This window comes from Podarcis raffonei, chromosome 16 (genome assembly GCF_027172205.1).
Source record: "Podarcis raffonei isolate rPodRaf1 chromosome 16, rPodRaf1.pri, whole genome shotgun sequence".
NCBI lineage: Eukaryota > Metazoa > Chordata > Lepidosauria > Squamata > Lacertidae > Podarcis > Podarcis raffonei.
Genome location: NC_070617.1, coordinates 21087760 through 21111405, shown reverse-complemented (window position 1 = coordinate 21111405; position 23646 = coordinate 21087760). Strand labels below are relative to the sequence as shown.

The window sequence follows — 23646 nt, the reverse complement described above, 5'->3', positions numbered from 1 at the left end:
GTCTCCCCGAAGGAAATGCGGCCCTCAGTCTGGAAAAAAGAGTCCCCCTCCCCTTTATTTAAAGCCAGGCAAAAATTCCTATTACAGGCCTTTTCTAAATGGGGGGGGGGGGGAACGACACTAGAGAGGCAGCGAATTAGCAAACATAGACATTCACTTTGTTGATTCTCTGGAAAAGAAACCAGATTAGAGCCATGGGGAATGAAGACACCCCCCCTTTCCCCCCCGATCTACCGTTTCCACAATAATAATAAAACGAAGTCAGCCTCACGGAGCTCTTTTGTAATCAGACGGAGGAATTTACTGCCACTTTCCCCTGGGTGCCAGAGGCTGGCAGCGGAGACCCTTATCGGCCGCGAGCAGATTTCTGAGGGCCGCGGCGCTAAAAGCCCTTTATCTAGAGGTGAGGGTCTTGGCTGTGGGAAAAGGGGAATTTGCTTGCCGGGGCTGGCGTGCAGAAAGGACGTGTGGCTTTGCCTCCGTGCCTCCCTTCTCCTTTGGGAACGAGTACATACAAGCAGGAGATGGTGGGTTTTTTTAAAATGTTTTTAAAATTAGTGGGTGGGGAGCAAAACGCAAGTTGATAAATGAAAACAGAGGAGGGTCGTGTTGCCTAAATCAGGGCATCTGCAGCAGAGCTGGGAATTAAAAACATAAGAAGAGATCCCTGCTGGATCAAGCCAGTAGCCCAACTGGTCCAGCATCCTGTTCCTGGACCTGTGGGAAAACCTGCAAGCAGGATTCAAGAACAAGAGAAGACTCCTGTGGCTTCTAGCAACTGGTATTCAGAATCATCGCTGCCTTGTGGAGGCAGAGCTTCGCCATCATGGCTAGCAGCCCTCTCCTCCACAAATTTGTCTAATCCTCTTTCTCAAGCCATCCGAGCTGGTACATCCTGTGGCAGGGAGTTAATTATGTGCTGCATGAAGAAGTACTTTTAACACACAAACAGGGCCTGCCAACCACAGATTTGCTCCTCCTTTTGCCCTCTCTGGCAGAGTCACCCAGGAGGTGATCAACGAGCCTGGGTTGTACCCGACCAAATTCTTTTCAGCAAAGCCGCACCGAAAATAATGGGCCTAAGTTAGGCCCTATCGGCAGCATTTTTAAATTTCATTGATTAAATTTCTTCACTGCCCTTCATCTGAGGATTACAGGGCGGTTTCTGCATAAAAACACAAAAATACGTAACATAGTAACAAACAAAAATGATACCCCCCAACCCACAAATTTAAAAGGCTATAAGTAAGCCTGTGAGGAGAGGAATATACCGTATTTTTCCGTGTATAAGACTAGAGGTTTTTTCCTAAAAATTAATGTCGAAAATTATTGGGCACCTTATACACGAATAGTGCTGAGGGTGGATTTTCTTAAATCTGAGTCCCCCAAAATAGGGAGCGTCTTATACATGGGGGCGTATTATAGACGGGAAAATACGGTAATTAGGCCTGGCGCCTAATGATATGTAATGAAGGCGTCACACGCGTCTCCCTGGGGAGCCCGTTCTTGTGTTGCCCCTTTTCAGTCTTCCACACGAAGAAGGGCCTCAGATGATGATTGCATTACACGTACATTCATTTAAAGCTGCAGGATTGGACCCTGAGGAGCTTGGGCAAAGCATCTTTTAGAATTCCCTCTCCCTCTCTAGGAGGAGAGTGCTGCAGGATTCCAGCCCGCAATTTCTTCAGGTGGGAAAAGGTGACTGGCCATAGAGCAAGTGGGAAGTGGGGGTCTGGATGCAAACCATTAAAAAAAACCAACAACAACAACAACCCACACATACATTAAAAACAGACAGTGCATACCAGTTCCAGACAGTCCATCACCTTCCTTCTTGCCTCCTGGAATCTCAGGTTCTCTCTTTGCAGGGCCAGAGAAGACGCCCATAGGTGCCCATTCTAGGTACAGGGGGATATTCTTGAACTGATCAGTGGGGAGAAAAATATCAGTGTTTGTAAAAATAGAAAAGGTTCTGACCTCCTTTTTACTCCTTTGCCTAGTCCTCAGACCTTAGTTGGCACAAAAGAGTCTTTGAGAAAGAGTATTCTTGCAGAGTATTGCTGCTTTTATTCTTAAAAAGTCTTCTTCTCCAACCACGACCAACAGCTTTTACACACACACCAAATACAACCAGCTTTCTATCATCCAACCAACCCACACCCAACACTAACATTGACCACTCTATATATACAGGTACAATTTGGTGAAAAGTTGCATGAGTCATTATAGGCCACTGACTCATGCTGACTTAGTTCTTTTAGCATTAAAGAAACAGCGGCCAATTTTTAGCCGTGATAAAAAATTCCCATTAGTGCAAACAGCAGAAAGGAGAAGCCACTGCTTTAAACTTCCTAGCATCCGGGCTTGTAAATTTTTATTTCAGTTTCTATTTTCGTACACCCCACCTTTCCTCCAAAAAGCTCAACATGGCACACTCTTCCCCATATTTCTCTCACAACAACCCTGTGAGGTAGGTTAGGCTGTGAGATGATGGCTGCTACCCAAGGTCACCCAGTGAGCTTAATGGCTGATTGGGGGGTCTGAACCTTGGTCTCCCAGATCCTAGTCCAACACTCTTAACCACTGCACCACACTGGCAGTCAGATTCATCCCAAAGGTTATTATTTTTTTACTGTTAATTTTTCTCGTAATCTAACCCACTCCATCTCCTATCTAAGAATTCTCAGACAATGGTGGCTGTTTTCCAGGACAAATGTCTACGTAGGTGCTCTCAGAAGCCAATCTCAATGGGCTTTCCTGCTCAGTTAATGGATATCATCAGCAATGTCTAGGCAACACGATGGCCATGTACATACGCAATAGACAATCTTTATAGAATGCCTTCAAACCATAACAAGTACAAAATGAAATATTTAGTCTCAAAGACTCTCATTATTACTTGAGCACTGTTCCACAGCATTTGATATTTTCATTTACATACATTCATTCGATATAAGATGGGTTTATGAAGCAATTCCATATCCTCCCACCACGCTGACGAAGAATTCTACGAAACAGTAGTCAATATCCGGAATCACTGTTCAGTGTTGGACATCATATTTGCTGAATATACAAAGCTTCACAGCTTGTCTTTCAAAGTCTGGTACCTCGCTTCATTTAAAGATTTTCAGAGACTTTGAGACTAAAGATTTCATTTTGTACTTGTTATGGTTTGAAGGAATTCTATAAAGATTCTCTATTGCATATGTACATGGTCATTGTGTTGCCTAGACATTGCTGACATTCTCTTTGCAACACAGGGGTTTATCCAGTTAATGGATGTAACAGATATAAATAAGTAAGCAAACAAAATTAAATTAAATTAAATGTAGTCGGGGAAGGAGTTAAAAGTCAGAGCTTCACAGAAATAGCCCTGCGGGTGCATAGTGTTCCATGAGGCTACTTGGGCAGTGGGCAGCCACCTTGGCTAAGCCCAAGCTATGCACAATTATTCATTTATTTACTTAAGGAGCAAAAGGTGGTGTGCATGGTTCTCAAAACACACACCCCCGGCCCTCCTCATTTCATCTGCAAACAACAGCCCTGTGAGGTAGGCTAGGCTGAGAGGCGGTGACTGTGGTCCAAGGGTCACCCACCGTGGCCTTCATGGCTGAGCAGGGGATCTGAACTGTGGTCTCCCAGGGCCCAGCCCAGCGCTCTAACCACTACACCGCACATCCTCACCTTCGAGTAAGCCAATTTCGTGAATGCCCGCTTAGCTTCGGTGGGCTCTAGGAACTCTACAATGGCCGTCACCCCTCCTTCGGGGAGCAGCACCCGGCCAAGGCTGCCGTGGGCCCCAAAGGCCTTCTCTATTTCGGCCGCCTGTGTTCCAGCAGGCAGGTTCTTCACCAGAATCACGGTCTTGCTCCGCTCGCCGGCAGCCTGGGGGAAGAAGAGGGAAGATCGTGACTGCCCTACGAAGGAAGCTTTTGCAACGTTTGGGACTTCTTAGGCTGCAGAAGAGGCAAGTTAAGAGGCAACACAACAGAAGTTTACAAAAACTGATAGAGAAAAGTTTTCCTCCCTCTCTCATCGAGCCAGAACTTGTGGACATCCAATGAAACTAAATGTTGGAAGATTCATGTAGTAAGGTTAAAGCTTACTGGGAAATGATATACAATGAATTGAAAAGGATGTTCAAAATAACTTTTATATAAAAAACAGAAGCTTTTCTTTTGGGAATTATAGGGACAGAACTACCAAACTGTATAGAAATTTATTTATGCTGCTACAGAAGCAAGAAAGTTACTTGACCCAAAGTGGAAAGAAGCAGAAGTCCCAGAAAAGAAAGAATGGATACAAAAACTTATGGAATATGCAGAAATGGCAAAACTTACCGGAAGAATAAGAAATCAAGATAACAAACTGTTTATAAACAGAATGGGAATGGTTTATTGGATACTTACAGACGAATTGTAAACAGATAAAAACATTAGAAGGGTTATTGTAATAACCTGCAGTTTTATAAGAGTATATATTTACAGGAGACACTTAAATGAGCAGGTTAAATGAATTTGGATACGCAGAAGACGTTAAAAAATAAATTTAAGGGACCGCAGAAAGAAGCGGAAGGAAGTCAATTTTTGAAATGTTAAATCGATTGTAAAATTAATGAAATGTATAAACTTGAAAGGTATAAATTAAAACTTTTTTTAAAAAATGTTGGCAGATTCGGGACAGGTAAAAAGAAAGGCCATCTCTATGCAGTGCATAGTTAAACTATGGAACTCGCTCCGGCAGGAGGCAATGATCGCCACCAACTAGAATGGTTTGAAAAGAGGATTAGACAAATTAATAGAGGTCTATCAAAGGCTACTGGGGACGCGGTGGTGCTGTGGGTTAAACCACAGAGCCTAGGACTTGCCGATCAGAAGGTTGCCGGTTTGAATCCCCGCAACGGGGTGAGCTCCCGTTGCTCGGTCCCTGCTCCTGCCAACCTAGCAGTTCGAAAGCACGTCAAAGTGCAAGTAGATAAATAAGTACTGCTCCAGCGGAAAGGTAAACGGCGTTTCCGTGTGCTGCTCTGGTTCGCCAGAAGCGGCTTTATCAAGCTGGCCACATGACCCGGAAGCTGTACGCCGGCTCCCTCAGCCAGTAAAGCGAGATGAGCGCTGCAACTCCAGAATCAGTCACGACTGGACCTAATGGTCAGGGGTCCCCCCTTTATCAAAGGCTACTAGCCAGGATGGCTATGCTCTGCCCTTCATAGCTGGAGGCAGCAAGGCTTCTGAATCCCAGTTGTTGGAAAGAACAAGAGGGAACGCTCAAATCCTGTTTGCTGGTTTCCCACGTGCTGTGGCCATTGTGGGAACAGGATGCTGGACTAGATGAGCCATTGGCCTGATCCAGCAGCCTCTTCTTAAAATGGAAAGCAGGCGCAGGATTCATTTCCGACCGGGCTCCAAAATGCATTCCACCTGGCCTCCCAAGTTATCCAGCACGTTCTAGGGTAAGAAAATGCCTCTCCTCCCAAGTGAGACAAGCAGGGTGTGTGCCTCTCTACAGGAACATACTGGGTGAAGGCCATGGGCTTGGTGGGAGAGCATCTGCCTTGCATTTAGGTCCCCGGTTTGATCCCCAGCATCTCCAGTTAGGGCTGGAAGAGTCCCTTGTGTGACTCCCTGGAGAGCAGCTGCCAGTCCGTGTGGACAATCGCTAGCCTAAATTGACTGGTGGTCTTCCTCTGTATAAGGCACCTTCCTCTGTCTAAAGGGAAGGGCTGTAGGCTCAGTGGTTAGGATGCCTGCTTTGCATATGCAACGTCCCAGGTTCAACCCCCAACATCTGCAGGTAGGGCTGTATGTCCCTGCCGGAAACCAGGGAGAGCTGCTGAAATTCAGTGCTGACAATACTGAGCTAGATGGGCCGATGGCATGACAGTATAAAACAGTTTCTTATGCTCCTGTGTCTTGAAGGGGAGAAGCCATAGCTCAGTGGTTGAGAATTTGGCTTTGCATGCAGAAGGTCTCAGGTTCAATCCCCACCATCTCCTGCCAGGGCTGGGAAAGGCTGTTCTCCTGAAACCCTGGAGAGCTGCTGCCAGCCAGTGTGGTCAATAATGAGCCAGTGATTTAAGATTTCAAAGCCAATGCACATTTACAGGGAGGTAAATCCCAGTAGAGGGGCAATTCTGACTGGGGGGAACTCCCTGCTTGAAACCCTGGACCGCTGCTGCCAGTCAGTGTACACAATATTGAGCTAGATGGACCAATGATCTGAATTCAGTAGAAGGAACACCTGCATGTTCCTCTCCCAGGGGTACATGGTGTTTACCTGGCTGAAGGAATCCAGGCTGACGCCATTGTCCAGCAGGAACTGTCGGACCTTCTGAACAAGCTCCGTTTCCCCCAGAGCCACTCTCACGGCCACACTCCCCTTGCCTTCCTGCCAAGAGACAATAATATCATTTATTTATTTCATAAAATTTATATACACCACCCGATCTTTTTTTAAAAACAACAACAACCTCAAAGCAATCTACAAACAGACAAAAACAACTGCAACATCCGAAAGAATTAAAACCAGAAAGAAACTAAATATGCACCAGAATTCTAGGTGTCTGGGTAGGCTTGGACTAAACAAAAATGCTTTTAGCAGGTGCCAAAATGAGTACACAGTGATGGCACCAGCCTGATGTCAATAGGCAGGGAGTTCCAAAGTGCATTGCACTAGATGACCCTTGGGGTCCTTTCCAAGTCTACAATTCTGTGACTTTTTTTTTTGCAACATGTTCCCCTTGTTCTCCTGGCAAGAGAGAATTTTAGATACATAAATAGATGTGGATATTGCCATTAACGTAGCTGAAAGACGGGATAGAGGTTTTAAAAAATGATATATAATGAACTGAAAAGGATGTTCAAAATAACATTTATTTTTTTAAAAAAGAAAACCAAAGTTTTCTTTAGGGAATCAGGGGACAGAACTGTATAGAAATTTATTTATGTATGGTACTACAGCAGCAAGAATGTTACTTGCCCGAAAGTGGAAAGAAACAGAAGTCCCAGTAAAGGAAGAATGGATACAAAAACTTATGGAATATGCAGAAATGGCAAAACTTACTGGAAGAATAAGAAATCAAGATAACAAACCGTTTATAAAAGAATGGGAATGGGATTTGTTGGATATTTATAGTTGAATTGTAAACAGATAAAAACATTAGCAGGGTTATTGTAACAGCCTGCAGTTTTATAAGAGTATATATTTACAGTAGATAATTAAATGAGCAAGTTAAACAAATTTGGATATGCAGAAGATACGAAAAGATAAATTTAAGGAACTGCAGAAAGAGGGGGAAGGAAGTCAAATTTTGAAATGTTAAATGGATTGTAAAATTGATGAAATGTATAAATTTTAAAAGTATAAATAAAAAACAATTAAAAATATTTAAAGAAGGCTCACGTCATCAAACACTTGGCTCTTCGTGGCGTTGTACTTCTGCGCAACAGCATCGGCGACCGCGTTCACTCCCATGAAGAGGGTGTTCCAGTTATGAGAGCTATATTCGGGGGGGGGGGGGAGAGAAAATAAAATAAAATAAATATTTATCCCATTCAGTGGCAGTTTTGGAACTGAACTGATTTTACGTATGCACTGTTTAAAACCTCTTATGAAATGATGCACGGCATTTCGCAAGGCTAGGACTCGTGAACACCCAGTGAAGCTGAATGATGGAAGATTCAGGCCATCTTCACGCATTGCGTCGTTAAACTATGGAACTCCCTGCCACAGGAGGTAGCAATGGCCACCAGCTTGGATGGCTTTCAAAGAGGATTGGACAAATCCATGCCAGACAAGGCTATCGATGGCTACTAGCCACAACAGCTATTAGGGCGGTTCATAAAAAACTTTTTTAAAAAAATGCCTGCTCTAAAGGTTTTATCTTACTACACTAGGGATTATATAGCTATATCTGAAGTTTCATGCATATCAGTTAATATCTTGACCCTCCTCCACGAAAATAGCTGTTTACTTGGCCATTTTCCTATGTCTTAAAGGCTGAAATTTCAATTCAGTGGAGCAGGGTCAAGATATGAACTGATATGCATGAAATTTTAGGCTTGTGTTATGTCCTTATGCTGTATGTTTCTAATTGCTTTTTAAAAATTGTTTTTATGTATGCAATTCTTCTCATTGTTTAGGTAAAGGTAAAGGACCCCTGGACAGTTAAGAACAGTCAAAGGGAACTATGGGGTTGTGACACTTATCTCGCTTTCAGGCCAAAGGAGCTGGTGTTTGTCCACAGACAGCTTTCCTGGTCATGTGGCCAGCAGGACTAAACCGCTTCTGGTGCAATGGGACACCGTGACGGAAACCAGAGCGCATGGAAACGCCATTTACCTTCCTGCCACAGCGGTACCTATTTGTCTACTTGAACCGGTGTGCTTTCGAATTGCTAGGTTGGCAGGAGCTGTGACAGAGCATTGGGAGCTCACTCTGTTGCGGGGATTCGAACCGCCGACCTTCTGATCGGCAAGCTCAAGAGGCTCAGAAGTTTAAACCACAGCGCCACCTGCACCCATATGTATGTTTCATAGAGATTCATTTGTAAATTGCTTCAGGGTGCCTTGTGGGAAGTGATTCATAAATGAAATAACTACACAGTTAGTAAGATTAACAATAAGTAGGCAGCGCTGGGGCTTAGCGAACACACAAACAAACCTGGAACTATTGGCTTTGTCCTTGGACGCCTTTTGCTTCTTGTAAGAAGACGCCCCAGCAGCATCTGAGTCCTCGCCTTCTTCCTTCTTAATGGTGGAGGGCAGAACGTGCAGCATCCGGCCCTAGGAGAAAAAACAGCAACTCTGGAACTCCATGCCAGATGAAAATAGACAACGTAAAGAAAGAAAAAGAAAAAACCCTTCTCAAACTCTGGCCCCACTTCAGCAGTGTCTTCCAAGCCATAAAATGTCTTAGGTGAACAGGAATGTTCTTAAATGACGACTACTGAATGAAGCACTTCACCAGGGAAGGCATTTCAAAAAGGGGGAGCCACCACCAAGAAGGTCCCGTCATGGGTCAGCACCCAGAGGCAGAACCAAAACCAAAAGGAGCTTCCCTTCCAACCACAGAGCCTGAGATGGTTCCAGGCTGGGTCTTTCCCATTCCTTGCAACCTGATCCTTAAAAAAGAAAAATCGAGAAACCTGGGATGGAACTTGGGGACCCTGCTGCCTGCAAACCCAGTGGATTTCCTCACAAAGTGACAGCCCGTCCCAAATCAGTCGTACCTGGAAAACCTGCCCATCCACTTCTGCAAAAGCTTTCACGGCATGTTCCGGGATCATGTAGGTGATGAAAGCAAAACCTTTGGGTTTCTTGGTGAGACTGTCAATGGGGAAATGGATCTCAGAGAGGGGCCCTGGAGAAAACGAGAAACAAACACACATTTCCACAAAGAAACCCTTGTGGCTGCAAAACGCAGCGGCCAAAGAAGACACAATGCGGCGCTGAGGCAACAATCGCACCATAGAGTTAAGGTGCTGTGGTATCACTTTAAAAAAAACTGTGGTTTCTCCCAAAGAATTCTGGGGGCTGTAGTTTGCGAAGGGTGCTGAGGGTTGCTAGGAGACTCCTGCTACAGTGGTACCTCTGGTTGCGAACAGGATCCGTTCCGGAGCCCTGTTCACAACATGAGCAGAACGCAACCCGCGTCTGCACGTGTGTGGGTCGCGATTCACTGCTTCTGCACATAACGTCGCATGCGCAAATGGCGAAACCCGGAAGTAACCTTTTCCGGTACTTCCGGGTCCCCACGGTACGCAACCTGAAAAGGCATAACCTGAACCGAACATAACAAGAGGTATGACTGTATTTCCCTCACAGAGCTAAAACCCCAGAGTCCCCTGTGAAGAGCAATTTATTGTTCAACTGCCGAAGGCCTACCATATTTGGAAAATATTGCTTCCAAGTCTTCTTCAGTGCTGGAGTAGGGAAGGTTCCTCACAAAGAGCCTCCCAGATTCGGAGAGATCTTCCTCTTCTTCATCATCCTTCTTTGTCCTTTGCCAGACCTGGGCCAGGTGTTTTGAAGGGAGTTTCGCCTTCCCAGCGCTCTCTTCGGGGAACACCTCAATGTACCGCCCACCTGTGAAAACAAAGCACAGACGGAGGGGAGAAATAAATATAAAAACACACAGCACCAAAGGAAAACAGAATGAGAGAGAAGAGGAAAGAGGCAAACCTAGGTCCAAGTTCAAAGTCATCTGCAAAGCTCTGATTATATTGTACCCAAATGGTACCCAAGTTTGTAATGTGTTTGTGACATTCACACACTATAATTTTAGACATGTGTCGGAGTATTAAGAAAGAAAAGCAAATCCAGAAATTCAGAAACTAAATTGACTCTATTAATCCTCCGCGTGGATACATACCCATGTATTCGTGATTTCGTTTCAATGCTTTCTGCACCTCTTCCTCACTGTTAAAATCAACAAACACATAACCTGGGAGAGGGATGGAAACACACAGGGAAGAATGTTATGACGTTTCTTACAAAGAGCAGATTTTACGTTGAGGCAGGACAGCAAGCTGCCTTATACTGAATCAGACCATTGGTCCATTTAGCTCAGCATTGTCTACACTGACTGGCAGCAGCTCTCCAGGGTTGCAGACAGGAGTCCTTCCCCAGTCCTAACTGAAGATGCCAGAGACTGAACCCGGGACCTTCTGCATGCAAGGCAGACGCTCTGCCACTGAGCGATAAGCAAAAATTCCCCACATCATAGGCCACTCGTTACGGTGCTTGGAGACCTTCAGGTGACAAGCAACTACCATATTTTTTGCTCCATAAGACACATCTATTTTTTAGAGGGGGAATGCAATAAAAAAAATATTCTTTAAAGGGAGCGCTGAGCAGAGCCTGTATGCATCCCAGGCTCTGCTCAGCGCTCCCTTTCACAAGCCGCGTGGAGCATGTGTGTGGCGCTTTCCTCAGGGAAAAGCCCCCAAGAGCCACACACACGCTCCACGCGGCTCTTTAAAGGGAGCGCGGCTCTTGGGGGCTTTTCCGGGAGGTGGGGGAAGAGACTGAGGGGCTAAGCCAGAAGCTAGAACAGCGAGAGGGAGTGCTGCGCAGCGATCCCTCTCGCTGTTCTGGCTTCTGGGATAGCCGTGCAAAGCCTCCTCAGGGCAGGGGGAAGAAGGCTCCCCCTGTTTTGAGGAGGCTTCGCTCCCTCTTGCTGTTCTGGCTTCTGGGATAGCTGCGCAGCCTGCATTCGCTCCATAAGACGCACACACATTTCCCCTTACTTTTTAGGAGGGAAAAAGTGTGTCTTACAGAGCGAAAAATACGGTAGTAAGTTTAATAAATGAAATGAATGTTACCCGTCTTATTCCCATGGGCGTTCCTTGCAATCCTGATCGCCACTGGCCGGAGAGGCACAAGAAACTCCTTGACGTTTTGCTGCGGAGAGCAGAAGTTCAAGTCAGTTCACAGGGAAGTTCTTAGTAGGCCCCTATTTCCCACACTACAATTCTCAGAGTTTCTTGTGAAGAAGAATTGACTGTTCAGCCACATGGGGAACTGTAGCTCTGGGAGAGGGCTAGGGGTCCCCCAACTTCATCATCATTATTCTATTTATATCTCACCTATTTCCCAGGCCGGGACTCAAAGCAGCTTGCAAAAATTAAAAGAACTGTCTGGCTTCTCTAGGGGGAAGAGTTCCAAAATCTGGGAGCAGACACCAAGAAGGCCCTGCAACCCCACCAAGCATGGTAAGAAGGCCTTCCCCAAAGGCTCAGGCAGGTTTGCATGGGATAATGCATTCCTTCAGATAGCCGGGCTAAGCCATATATAGCAAACTACAGCTCCCGGGATTCTCTGGGAGAAGTCAAGGCTGTTTAAAGTGATATCACAGCGTTTTAAATGAATGGAGCCCTAGATAAGCCCCTGCAAAGGGCACCTACCTCTGTGACGTTGAATGGAGCACCTCGCAGCTTCACCGTGTAGGGAGTGGTAGGCTCATTTGTACCGGCCGGAGTTTTTGCCTGTGCAAAGAAAGACACATGTCATCAACTAAAGTCTAAAGAGGTACCGTATTTTTCGCTCTATAGGACGCACCGGACCATAGGAGGGGGAGAACAAGGGGGGGAAAATTCTCCCCCTCTCTGCTCAGCGCCCCTTCAGCAAAGCGGCAGGAGAAACGGAGCCCCTTCCATTTCTCTTCCCACTTCGCTGAAGGGGCGCTGCGCAGAGAGGGAAAACTGTGCAGCACCTCTCCAGCAAAGCGAAGCCTGGAGAGCAAGAGGGATCGGTGTGCACCAACCCCTCTCGCTCTCCAGGCGGCTATCCGCAAGCCTTCGGAGCGCAGCGGGAACTCCTGCTGCGCTCCAAAGGCTTGCGGATAGCTGCCCGAAGCCCCCGGAGCGCAGCCTTTGAAGCCTCCGCAGAGCAGCGGGGTGTCTTCACCCCGCTGCCCTGCGGAGGCTTTGTGCAGCTAACCCCCAGCTAGAACAGCGAGACGGAGCGCTGCGCAGCGCTCCGTCTCCCTGTTCTGGCTTTGGGCTTAGCAGCACAGCCTGCATTCGCTCTATAGGACGTACACACATTTCCCCTTAATTTTTGGAGGGGAAAAGGTGCGTCCTATAGAGCGAAAAATACGGTATTTCTTGGTGCTTCCTTTATAACCTCTCTAGGCCAAGGCATGCTGGAACACAACACAAACTGCCTAATATCAGGTCAGACAATGCATTCAACATACCTAACACCTGCCTGGTTTGCACATCAGCAGTGAGTGTGGACTAAGACCTGGGAGGCCACAGTTCAAATCCCAACTCAGCCATGAAGCTTACTAGGTGACCTTGGGCCAGTCGCTGCCTCTCAGCCTAACCCACCTCGCAGGGTTGTTGTGAAGGTAAAATGGAGAGGAAGAGAACTTTGTATGCCACCTTGAGTTCCTTGGAGGAAAAGTGGGATACAAATATAATAAACAAAGAAACAGAAACTAGCCTACTAAAAAGATAAAATTTACATTTATTACTCTGCCTTCCCCTTTAGAACTCTGGCCCTGACCACTGCTGCTATGTGGCCTCCAGAAGGTTGCTGAGAACGGAATGTGGCCCTCGTCTTGAAAACTCTTCCCTTCCCTTAGACCAGTGTTTCCCAAACTTGGGTCTCCAGGTGTTTTTGGACTACAACTCCCATCACTCCTCGCTAGCAAGACCAGTGGTCAGGGATGATGGGAATTGTAGTCCGAATACAGCTGGAGACTCAAGTTTGGGAAACCCTGGTCTACACTATAAGTAGAATGCCATCCAGGGTTGGGGACCTACCTGGGATGCAGCTTTCAGTTTCTTCTTCCCCTTCGTGACACTTCCCTGTCCCTTGATCTTTTCATCCAGCCCAGGTCCCGTTGCGAGGACAGCGCCTGGGGCTTGCTTCTGGTGGGGCTCCTCATCCTCTGCCTCCTCTTCTTCTCCATCAAAGTTCCTGCTGTCTAACTCCTCGGTCTCACTCTCCTCCCCAGACGAAGGCAAGGACTCATCGCCCTTCACCACTTTAGACCTCAGGTAGTCCATGTCAGAGAGCTCCTGCCTGGCCGCCATCTTGCCCTCAGAGGTTTTTCCTGCAAGTTGGGAACAAGGGGAAGGAACAGAGAGTCACCTCCTTGTGTGCTTTTTGGGGGGTCTACCTGGTAAGCAAAGGACTTGCTCACAGACCAATATTCAGATTTAGAGAGGAAGACTCCTATTCACCTCCCAGAGCTACAATTCCCAGAGTTGCCTATGAAGAGGGACTGACTGTTAAACCACTCTGGGAATGGCAGCTCTGTGAGGGTAATAGAGAGCCTCTCCGAACAATTGTCACCACTCTTAAGGAACTACAGTTAAGGGTGCTGAGAGCTGAAGGCCCCAATATTCCAGGGAACTCTAAGAATTGTAGCTCTCTGAAGGGAACTGTCCCCTGACTACTTTTAACAATTCTTTGGGCCTGTTGAAAGTGGTAGAGTAGCACTTTCAATGTGTGGTGTTAATGTGGCCATAGAGCAGGCATAGGCAAGCTCAGCCCTCCAGATGCTTGGGGACTACAACTCCCATCATCCCTGACCACTGGTCCTGTTAGCCAGGGATGATGGGAGTTGTAGTCCTAAAACATCTGGCGGGCCGAGGGAGCAAGCCTCACTATTAGTAAATACCTATAGTGGCAGGGAGGGACGCGGGTGGTGCTGTGGGTTAAACCACAGAGCCTAGGGCTTGCTGATCAGAAGGTTGGCAGTTCAAATCCCCGTGACAGGGTGAGCTCCCGTTGCTCAGTTCCTGCTCCTGCCAACCTAGCAGTTCGAAAGCACGTCAGAGTGCAAGTAGATAAATAGGTACCGCTCCGGCGGGAAGGTAAACAGTGTTTCCGTGTGCTGCTCTGGTTCACCAGAAGCGGCTTAGTCATGCTGGCCACATGACCCGGAAGCTGTACGCCGGCTCCCCCAGCCAATAAAGCGAGATGAGCGCTGCAACCCCAGAGTTGGTCACGACTGGACCTAATGGTCAGGGGTCCCTTTTCCTTTTTATAGTGGCAGGAGGAGAACTTTTTTTTCCTATAAAGATCTGCTAATCCACTGGGAGGAAGCAGTCAGAGGCCTTGGCACATGGTGGATGGTGCCAGAGCCTGCTACAGGGCCCCCCAACAAATGAAAACAGAAGCAAGTTGCTCCAAAGAAAAAGAGACTCCTCAGTGGTGGCACCATGGCTGTTAAATGCTCTTCCTAGAGAGGGCGCCCTGGCACCTTCCTGTGGTCTTTTCCAAACCTGTGAAACATTTTATTATCCCAGTCTTCTTTTTTTAAAAAAAAAAACGAACCAATTTTAACAAGTACATAATTTAGCTTTAAATATATTTTACTTCCATGCAGAGTTTAAACGTAGTTTATTCTGTTTTTATGGGATCAATGGACTAATTCAATAAAATTCCATTGTGTTCCAATGCCGTTAGTCCATTTGTGAGATGAGTACTTTTGAATCATCTGGTTTTCATCTTTCATTCTTTTAGGAAAGCCTTTTATGCTGCAAACAGTGGCACTGTATTGTAAATATTCGTTTTGCATTCATATTACACAGGCCCCTTCACTGCATTGTGTTCAACACCTGCTGGAAACCTTTCTGTTTAGACATGTAATTCTATTATGTCCGTAAATGTGTTTAAAAAATGTGCCGACTCTTCTCTTGATAATTTTTTTACTTGTTATTAAAGTATGTTGACTCTATTGGTATATCCTTATTAATATTTTACATTGTTGTGACATAAAACAGTTGGAGGTATGTGGGTTTACTAAAAAAAAGAATTAAAAATTGATATAAATTGTTAACTAAATAAACGTTTTCTATTGCTTTGTAAATATACATATATATTGTGCATACATATTTATTGGGCTGTATCCAGCAGTATGAGTAGACCCACTGAAAACAATGGACATGGGTAACTTGAAATTAATTTCAACAGGTCTACTTTGAGTAGATCTTAAGTTGGCTATGCAACCTGTTATATATTTTCATTTCTGTTTTATGGGCTCCACCAAGAAATCAGCATTACTGGGCAGCCTTTTAAGATATCAGTTTATATCCACCTAAGCCATATCCACAAGCAGAGTGGACCCATCGAAATCAATGGGCCAAACTTAGTCATGTCCATTAATCTCAGTGGGTTTCCTCTGAGTAGGACTAATATTGGTTAGGACTAATGAGATACTGAACTAAAATAAATAAAGCATCTTGCTCTATGAAGAAGGATTATACTGAAGGCAAATGAGCATATGGTCACAAATCCAATACATTCAGGACTGGCACAGTCCATAAGAAATCCAGTTGCAGCAGACTTAAAACTTAAAGTAACTTACAAGAACTTATTATAAGACTAAACCTTAACGCTATAGCATACAGAACACTAGAACCAAGAGGTAGAAAGAGAAAGTAAGAAACCCTGGCTCCTCCTGGCCTAACTATAATAGTCAGCACGACCCTGGCAGAAAGGATAACAAAACCAGTTTAAACCAGCTGTACTCAGCTTCCCAGGAGAAATAACCCAAACTAGAGCCTTCTGCCTGTTTCTTTCACGTAGAAAGAAAACTTCCTAGAACCCTCTTGAATTAAGCAAAACAAGAAAGATCCCTACTCATCAGATCCATACTTTCTGTACTAAGAAATGCAAACTGACAATTCTGTACTCATGTGGCGTCGCAGAAACCAGGGAAATGACACTCATCCTCCTTCCCCCTCCCCCCCTCAAAAAACACAGGTAATTAATGTGTTAAACCAGGGGTTGGCAACCTAAAGGTCAATGGGCCACAAGAAGCCCATGGGGGTCGTTTAAGCGGCCCATGGTCCCCCACCACCCGGCTCCTGTGCACCACGCTAAACTGGTGCATAGCAGAGCGGGGACCGCCTTCCACGATGCTAGCCGGCTTCCCACTGGCTACAGGAAGCTCCTGCAGTCAATGGGAAGTTGCGCACGCCTCCTCCGCACCGGAAATAGCATTTGTGCATGCATGAGTACTCTGGCCCACCACGGTGTCTGTGGGACCATGAACTGCCCCAAGCCACAAAAACTTTGGCGACCCCCATGTTAAACTCTAATTAAACTGGGCACACCACAGCTCAATTCGGTTCAGGACGCAACCCCCTTCCCCCCTGTGATGCTTGGAGTGGGTGTGTATGCATGCACAGCCCTGCAGTTCTGCTATGCTAACTAGACCAGTGTTTCCCTAACGTGGGTCTCCAGCTGTTTTTGGACTACAACTCCCATCATCCCTAGCTGGCAGGACCAGTGGTCAGGGATGATGGGAATTGTAGTTCAAAAACAGCTGGCGACCCAAGTCTGAGAAACACTGAGCTAGAGTCTCCTTGCAGAACAAAGCCACTTGTGAGATGCAGAGTCTCCCAAACAAGCCCTATGTCCAATTACCTCGGGTAATTCCCTCCTCTTGTTCCTCCTCTCCATCCTCGGCTTCCCTCTCGCTTAGGCTCTCCGACCCGTCGGAGTCAAAGTTCAGATAATCGTCCGTCTGCTTGGCTTTGCTCTTCTTGGGCTCCTCCACTTTGGCATCGTTGGACCACGTGGCCGCCTTAGACCGCTTCTGGTGCACTGCCAGGAAGTCTTGAAACGTCTCCTCTTCTTCCAGCTGTCAAAAAGAAGGAGAGATGGAAAAGGGGTCACCAAGGTAAGAGAGAACATCAAAAGCTGGCATGAAGGGACTTCCCAGCACTGTAGGAGAGTCCGTCTTTCATGTGCAGAAGGTCCCTGGTTCCACCCCCGACATTTCCTCTTTTTTTTCAAAATTTCAAAAACAAGTTTTTTACACACACACACTTGTTTACATTAAACCATAATTCATATCCATATCTTTATGGGGTTCCCTGAACCCCCAGACTTCCCCCACCCTGCCTTTGGCTTCCAAAATTTATCTTCCTTTTAAACTGCATCTAATTACCTTTATCCAAATTATTATACAGTGGTACCTCGGTTTAAGAACAGGCCTGTTTACGAACGATTCAGTTTACAAACTACGCAAAACCTAAAGTAGTGTCCCGGGTTGCAAACTTTACCTCGGTCTAAGAACGGAATCCGAATGGTGGAAGGGCACCGGCGGCGGTAGGCCTCATTAGCGAAAGCACGCCTTGGTTTAAGAATGGTTTCAGTTTAAGAATGGGCTTCCGGAACGGATTAAGTTCGTAAACCAAGGTACCACTGTACTTAATTTTTATCCTTTGTCGTTTTAAGTTACAGTGCTATGTCAATCCTGCTAACGTTTTTAAATCTTTACAATGTTCTTTAATATATTCTATAAAGTTATGCCATTCTCCATTAATTTTTTTATCCTATTGGTGCCTGATCTTCCCCATCAGCCTTGCCATCTCTGCATAGTCCATTGTCATCATTATCCATTTTTCTTTCAATTGGGCTTTTTCTTCTTTCCATCCCTGGGCAAATAGTATTCTAGCCACGGTCGTCACATACATAAACAGTACTTTCTTATCCTTTGGTAATTCCACCCCTGGCATTTCCAAGTTATTGCTGCATATGTAGCATGCTTTATGGGGAGTTGGCAGTGAATCTGGTCAGACTAGGACCTGGGAGACCAGGGTTCAAATCCCCACTCAGCCATGAAGTTTACTGGGTGTTCTTCTGCCATTCACTGTCTCTTAGCCCACAACCAACCTCCCAGGTTTGTTTGGGGGGGATTAAGTGAGATGAGGGAGAACCACATACACAACCTTAAACTCCTTTGAGAAAAAGGTGGGATATAAATGCAGCCAATAAATAAATAGCTTATGCTTGCCTCCTTTAACTCCCCCGGTCGATTCTTCTTTTTCTTTTTCTCCTGAAAAATATGGGTTTTTTAAAATGGTTACTTTAAAATGACAGGAGATATTTAATACCAATTTGCAGACAGACAGCTCTCAAGAGAAGAAAAGACAGAGCCAAGAAAACCAAACATTGGAGGTCTTTCCTTAAGATATTTTTGACAAAGTGAATTAAAAAATAATAATCTTACTTGTTTTGCTTCTTTATTACCAGAACTTTTTGTAAACTTTTCAGGAGCTTCCTTTAACACAGGGGGCTTGAGAGAGTGTTTGCTCCAGGCTCTGGGTTTTTGTGGGTCTCCAAAAGACTTACAAAATTCAACCTGCAAAAGTATAAAAAAATGGTTATGGTGCAGGTCTTTATGATTCGATGGCACATTAGACTTGAGTAAATATGGTATATATGAACTTTCACACAACATAAAGGCTACTTCCAGGAATATAGTGTATGTTTAGTACTAATTTCTGTGGGGGGTTTTCTGGAAGCAAATCACAGAGAGATTAACACTAAACTTGTGCTGTATTACATTATATTTCTGGAAGTAAATCATGTGCAGATATAGGCAAGGAAACGACAGGGAAATGGAATAAGCTGCTGTGTGAATGCAGTCTTAGTTGGATACAGCTCCCTCCAGATTTTTTTTTTTTTTCTTCCTGATAGGCAGCTAGGTTTAGAGCAGTGAACAGCAATCCCGACTCTTTCTCCCCACCTGGTAAAAAACCAAAAAACCTCGACATCCTGCATCATTACTTGACATTATAGTGCATCTGAAAGACACCTCACCGTCACTCTGGCTGTGTCTATGAAGCTTTTGTTGAAATGGGCAAGGGCCACATTGGCTTCCTCTTCTGATTTAAAGCCAATAAACCCAAATTTGCGGAATTTGCCATCCTTGGTGAATTTCAAACTGCAGTCAGTCAGCGTGCCAAATGCAGCAAAGAGGTTCCGGAAGCGCTCTTCCTTCATCTAGAGGAAACAGATTTGTTCAAGCAGTGTTAAGAACACAACATGTCGGTAACGGGGAACTCAAAGCCCTTCAGGTCTTGCTGGACTAGAGCTCCCATCACAGGAAGCTGCCTTACACTGAGTCTGACCATTGGTCCACCTACCTTAATACTGTCAACACTGACTCACAGTGGCTCTTCAGAATTACATGCTAGGGTCTCTCCAAGCCCTACCAGGGATTGAACCTGAGACCTTCTGGAAGCAAAACAGATGTTCTGCCACTGAGCTGCGACCCTTTATCCCTAGCAATGGGGCTGATGGGAACTGGGATTCCAAAACTTTCTGGAGGACCACAGGCTCCCCATCCCTGCAGCAGACAGTCTGCGGGCAGGAGGAGTCTTCAAGCCACTGTGGGAGGCTGGAAGTTGGGCTAGGTAGATTTTTGGTCTGATCCATCAGGCCTATTTTTGTAATGAAGTGGCAAACATCTGGGGCTAGCAGCAGTTCTCAACCTGTGGGTCCCCAGATGTTGTTGGACTACAACTCCCATCATCCCTGAGCTCTGGCCTTGCTAGCTAGGGGTGATGGGAGTTGTAGTTCAACAACATCTGGGAACCACAGGTTGAGAAAGGCTGGTTTAGAGAAAAGGTGAAGAGGAAGCAGCACAATAGAGATGTAAAGGATTATGCATGATGTAGAGAACATCCCATAATGCTAGACATCCAATAAAACTGAATGCTGAAGCATTCAAAAAGAAGAAAAGAAATTTATCCCTGCAGCATAGTTAAACTATGAAATTCTCTCCCACAACAGACAGCGATCGACACCAACGCAGATGGCTTTATAATAAGCTTAGACAAATACTAGCCCCAATGGCTGTGTGCTAATTCCACTGCCAGAGGAAGTATGCCTCTGGATACCAGTTGCTGGAGATCACAAGCAGCGGGGAGTGCTGCTGTGTTCACATTTGTGCCTTAAGCACATAAAAACATAAGATCCCCGCTAGATCAGGCCTATGGCCCATCTAGTCCAGCCTCCTGTGCTCACCCTGGCCAACCAGATGGCTGTGGGAAAGCAGGATTCGAGCCCAAGGACAACTCTCCCCACCTATGAATCCCCTCAGCTGGTAACCAGAGGCATAATGCCTCTAACACTGGAAATAAAGCACAGCCATTATGGCTAGTAGCACGCAGTTGCCGTGATCCATCAGACTGTTAAGCTCTTGGCCCAGAGTCCCTTTACCCCACGCGAGCCACGTCCACACCAGCCCAAACTGCCTTCTGCACACCGCCTCTCACCCCGTTCGGCAGGTTCTTCACGATAAGTCGCGACATCTTGAAACAGCTGCGTTTTCTCCTTCTCTTTCAGGACCGGAATCCAGCGAGAACCGCTTCAAGGGAGAAATAACATTACTCCTGGCAGCCACGCCGCTCCCTGGGCGCCGCCATGTTGCGATGTAGCTCGAGGTCACGTGACAAGAGGCTCCACCCCCCCCCATTAAAACGCATGCGCGGCAGAGGAAAAGCTCCTCCTCTGTTAAAGCGGCTGAGGCTAGATTGGGAAGTCACTCAAAGGGGATGAAGAACAAAAATGACGCCTTGTCGCCACTTCCGGTTCTGAGTGGAGTTTCTGCGGGGGGAATCCTCGCACGGGAATAGGACCAGGGGACCATAGACATATAGAGTGATTTCCCTATTTTGCAATCATAGAGGCAAAACCAATCAAAATAGTAGAGACATATAACAACTGATATCCTTTTGAATGTGTTGTGCAAGCAGGGATTCTTGGTTTCTTTCTGGTTTTTTGGTTTTTTATTATGCATTTTGTGTTTTATATATATATGTATGTGCGTGTATATGTGTGTGTGTGTGCGTGCGTGCGTGCGTGTGTGTGTCTTTGTGTGTATTTGGTGAACCGCTCTGAGATCTAGGGATGAAAGGCAGCAAAGAAATATTATAAATAAATTAATAAGAATAATAATTGGTAAGCAAATGAAAAGCCATACTGAGTGGCATGAGTCTAGTGCATTGAAAGCCCCCTTTAAATGTTTGCACAACTGTGCATTGTCGTACTGTGGTATTATGGATATCTAGTGATCTTTGAGACTTGTGGGTGAAGGGCATATTTATGAATTTCCATATAGTATAAATAGCAACATAACATTAACAGATGGAGAGGTCGCGGACATGGTTATAAGGTGCTTTGGGATTGGCTGAGAATACTAATTTCCACCACCAGGGGGCATTAAAATATTATATATGATACTGTACTGTGCTTCCTTTCCCATCAGTGGGATTTCTTACCTGCCGTATTTTGGAATCTGTGTAATCCACCTGAGAATAAACAGTCAAATATATACATATTTCAGGGAAGCAATTTTGTGTCAATAAAAGCTTCATTGTGTAATAATTGTGTACTATTTATGGCTGTAGAGATATATCCTGCTCACTAAGCACACTTTTCCGATTTCTGTTATTTCTGCACAATTTATTCTCAAATGTTTGCCATTTAGATTATTTTTATTTTTTTATTTTTACTTATCTTGTTTGCCAAGCGGTTAGAGTGTCAGACTGGAACCTGGGAGACCAAGGTTAGAATCCACACTCAGCTTGTTTGGTGGCCTTGGGCCTGACACTGCCTCTCAGCCTGAACTACCTTTATGGCTGTTGTTGTGGAGATTAAATGAGGACGGGGAGAGTCATGTGTGCCACCTTGATCTCTTTAGAGAAAAAAAGTGGGTTATGAAAGCAATAAATAAATCAATCTTCTTCTTCTTCGGCAATCACTCGTAGCCAAGTAAGATTGTCTTCCATAAACACGGTTTTAACAATGAGTCTGTAAGTGACTGTGGAGGCCAATTCTGGATCCACACGTCCTTCCACGGTGGGGACATTGGTTTCTGGGTGGGAGCTGATCACGGTGTGGATTTGCCAAGCGTGCCTTCCTCTTAGCACATTTCCCCTTGCATCCTGAGTTCGAGTGTCTTCAAAGCCCCATGACACCTTTGGTAAAGGCTGTTCTCCAACTGGAGCGCTCGCAGGCCAGTGTTTCCCAATTGTTGGTGTTTATACTACATTTTCTAGATTTGCCTTGAGACAGTCTTTAAACCTCTTTTGTTGACTACCAGCATTATGCTTTCCATTTTTAAGTTTGGAATAGAGTACAGTGGTACCTCAGGTTAAGTACTTAATTCGTTCCAGAGGTCCGTTCTTAACCTGGAACTGTTCTTAAACTGAAGCACCACTTTAGCTAATGGGGCCTCCTGCTGACACCGCGCCACCAGAGCACAATTTCTGTTCTCATCCTGAAGCAAAGTTCTTAACCTGAAGCACTATTTCTGGGTTAGCGGAGTCTGTAACCTGAAGCGTATGTAACCTGAAGCATATGTAACCAGAGGTACCACTGTAGTTGCTTTGGAAGACGATAATCAGGCATCCACACAACATGACCAGTCCAACGAAGTTGATGTTGAAGATTCATTGCTTCAACACTGGTGATCTTTGCTTCTTCCAGTACACTGGTATTAGTTCTCCTGTCTTCCCAAGTAAAAATTTTCGGAGACACCGTTGATGAAGCGATAAACCTGTGGTGGTTTTGGCAAGGTGTTGTTCCACACAGTCTCCAGGTGGTGGCAGTATTCTGGTTTTAAAATCTCATGTTCTGCCAAGCTTTGAAGGTGAACATGTTGATTCAGTCAAATTGAACAAGAAGCTGTTTTCCTCCTTCCCCCCCAAACCCTGATGATTAAAGACACTAATTGATTGCTGCAGGACATTGGTTGTGGCTAAGTCGCTGATAACAGCTGCAGAAAGATGCAAGGCTGGAAGACCCAAAACCACAAGACCGTAAAACTCTCAACAGCCTCCTGCATAATCTCTTTCAAAGAGGGCGTGTTTGACAGTGGAACTCATGGACACAGGATATACAGTGGTACCTTGGTTCTCAAACTTAATCCGTTCAGGAAGTCCGTTCGACTCCCGAAACCGTTCAAAAACCAAGGTGCAGCTTCTGATTGGCTGATTGGCCCCAGAAACAATGCCGATAGCGGAAAAAGACGTTCAAGCTTCCAAAAAAAGTTTGCAACCAGAACAATCACTTCTGGGTTTTCAGCGTTCAGGAGCCAATTTGTTTGACAACTAAGCCATTCCAGAACCAAGTTAACACTTTATTGCACTAATATTTACACTGCAGGGAAAACACTTTAAAAAATATATAAGCAGAGAGCTTATAATTAAATTGGGTTTTGAGGTGGAGATTGTTTTTTTAAAAAAACAAAAACAAAAAACAAAACAGCGCAACTGTTATTCCTTGCTAGGTATGAGCTACTGGTGTTCTCGTCTGAGTTTAATCTCGTAGTGCAAAACCACTCTGTGAGTTTCACTGTCACATGGTCGAGAAATTTAACTTAAGA

General features: G+C 45.4%; 1 protein-coding gene across 1 annotated transcript in view; it reads right to left on the bottom strand.

The window, feature by feature from the left end:
- RBM19 (RNA binding motif protein 19) overlaps positions 1 to 20723 on the bottom strand; it is a 102520-nt gene extending 81797 nt beyond the window's left edge. Inside the window, exons 1-17 of the mRNA XM_053368367.1 lie at positions 20534 to 20723; positions 19074 to 19256; positions 18481 to 18612; positions 18265 to 18306; positions 16890 to 17106; positions 15148 to 15153; positions 13271 to 13563; positions 11906 to 11986; positions 11324 to 11402; positions 10372 to 10443; positions 9885 to 10085; positions 9230 to 9360; positions 8662 to 8783; positions 7402 to 7498; positions 6277 to 6387; positions 3685 to 3885; positions 1806 to 1923 (exon numbers count right to left, since the gene is read on the bottom strand). Coding sequence (XP_053224342.1) covers positions 1806 to 1923; positions 3685 to 3885; positions 6277 to 6387; positions 7402 to 7498; positions 8662 to 8783; positions 9230 to 9360; positions 9885 to 10085; positions 10372 to 10443; positions 11324 to 11402; positions 11906 to 11986; positions 13271 to 13563; positions 15148 to 15153; positions 16890 to 17106; positions 18265 to 18306; positions 18481 to 18612; positions 19074 to 19256; positions 20534 to 20569 — 2122 coding nt within the window. The 5' untranslated portion in view covers positions 20570 to 20723. The remainder of the gene's footprint in view (positions 1 to 1805; positions 1924 to 3684; positions 3886 to 6276; positions 6388 to 7401; positions 7499 to 8661; positions 8784 to 9229; positions 9361 to 9884; positions 10086 to 10371; positions 10444 to 11323; positions 11403 to 11905; positions 11987 to 13270; positions 13564 to 15147; positions 15154 to 16889; positions 17107 to 18264; positions 18307 to 18480; positions 18613 to 19073; positions 19257 to 20533) is intronic.
- Between the last annotated feature and the right edge of the window lie 2923 nt (positions 20724 to 23646).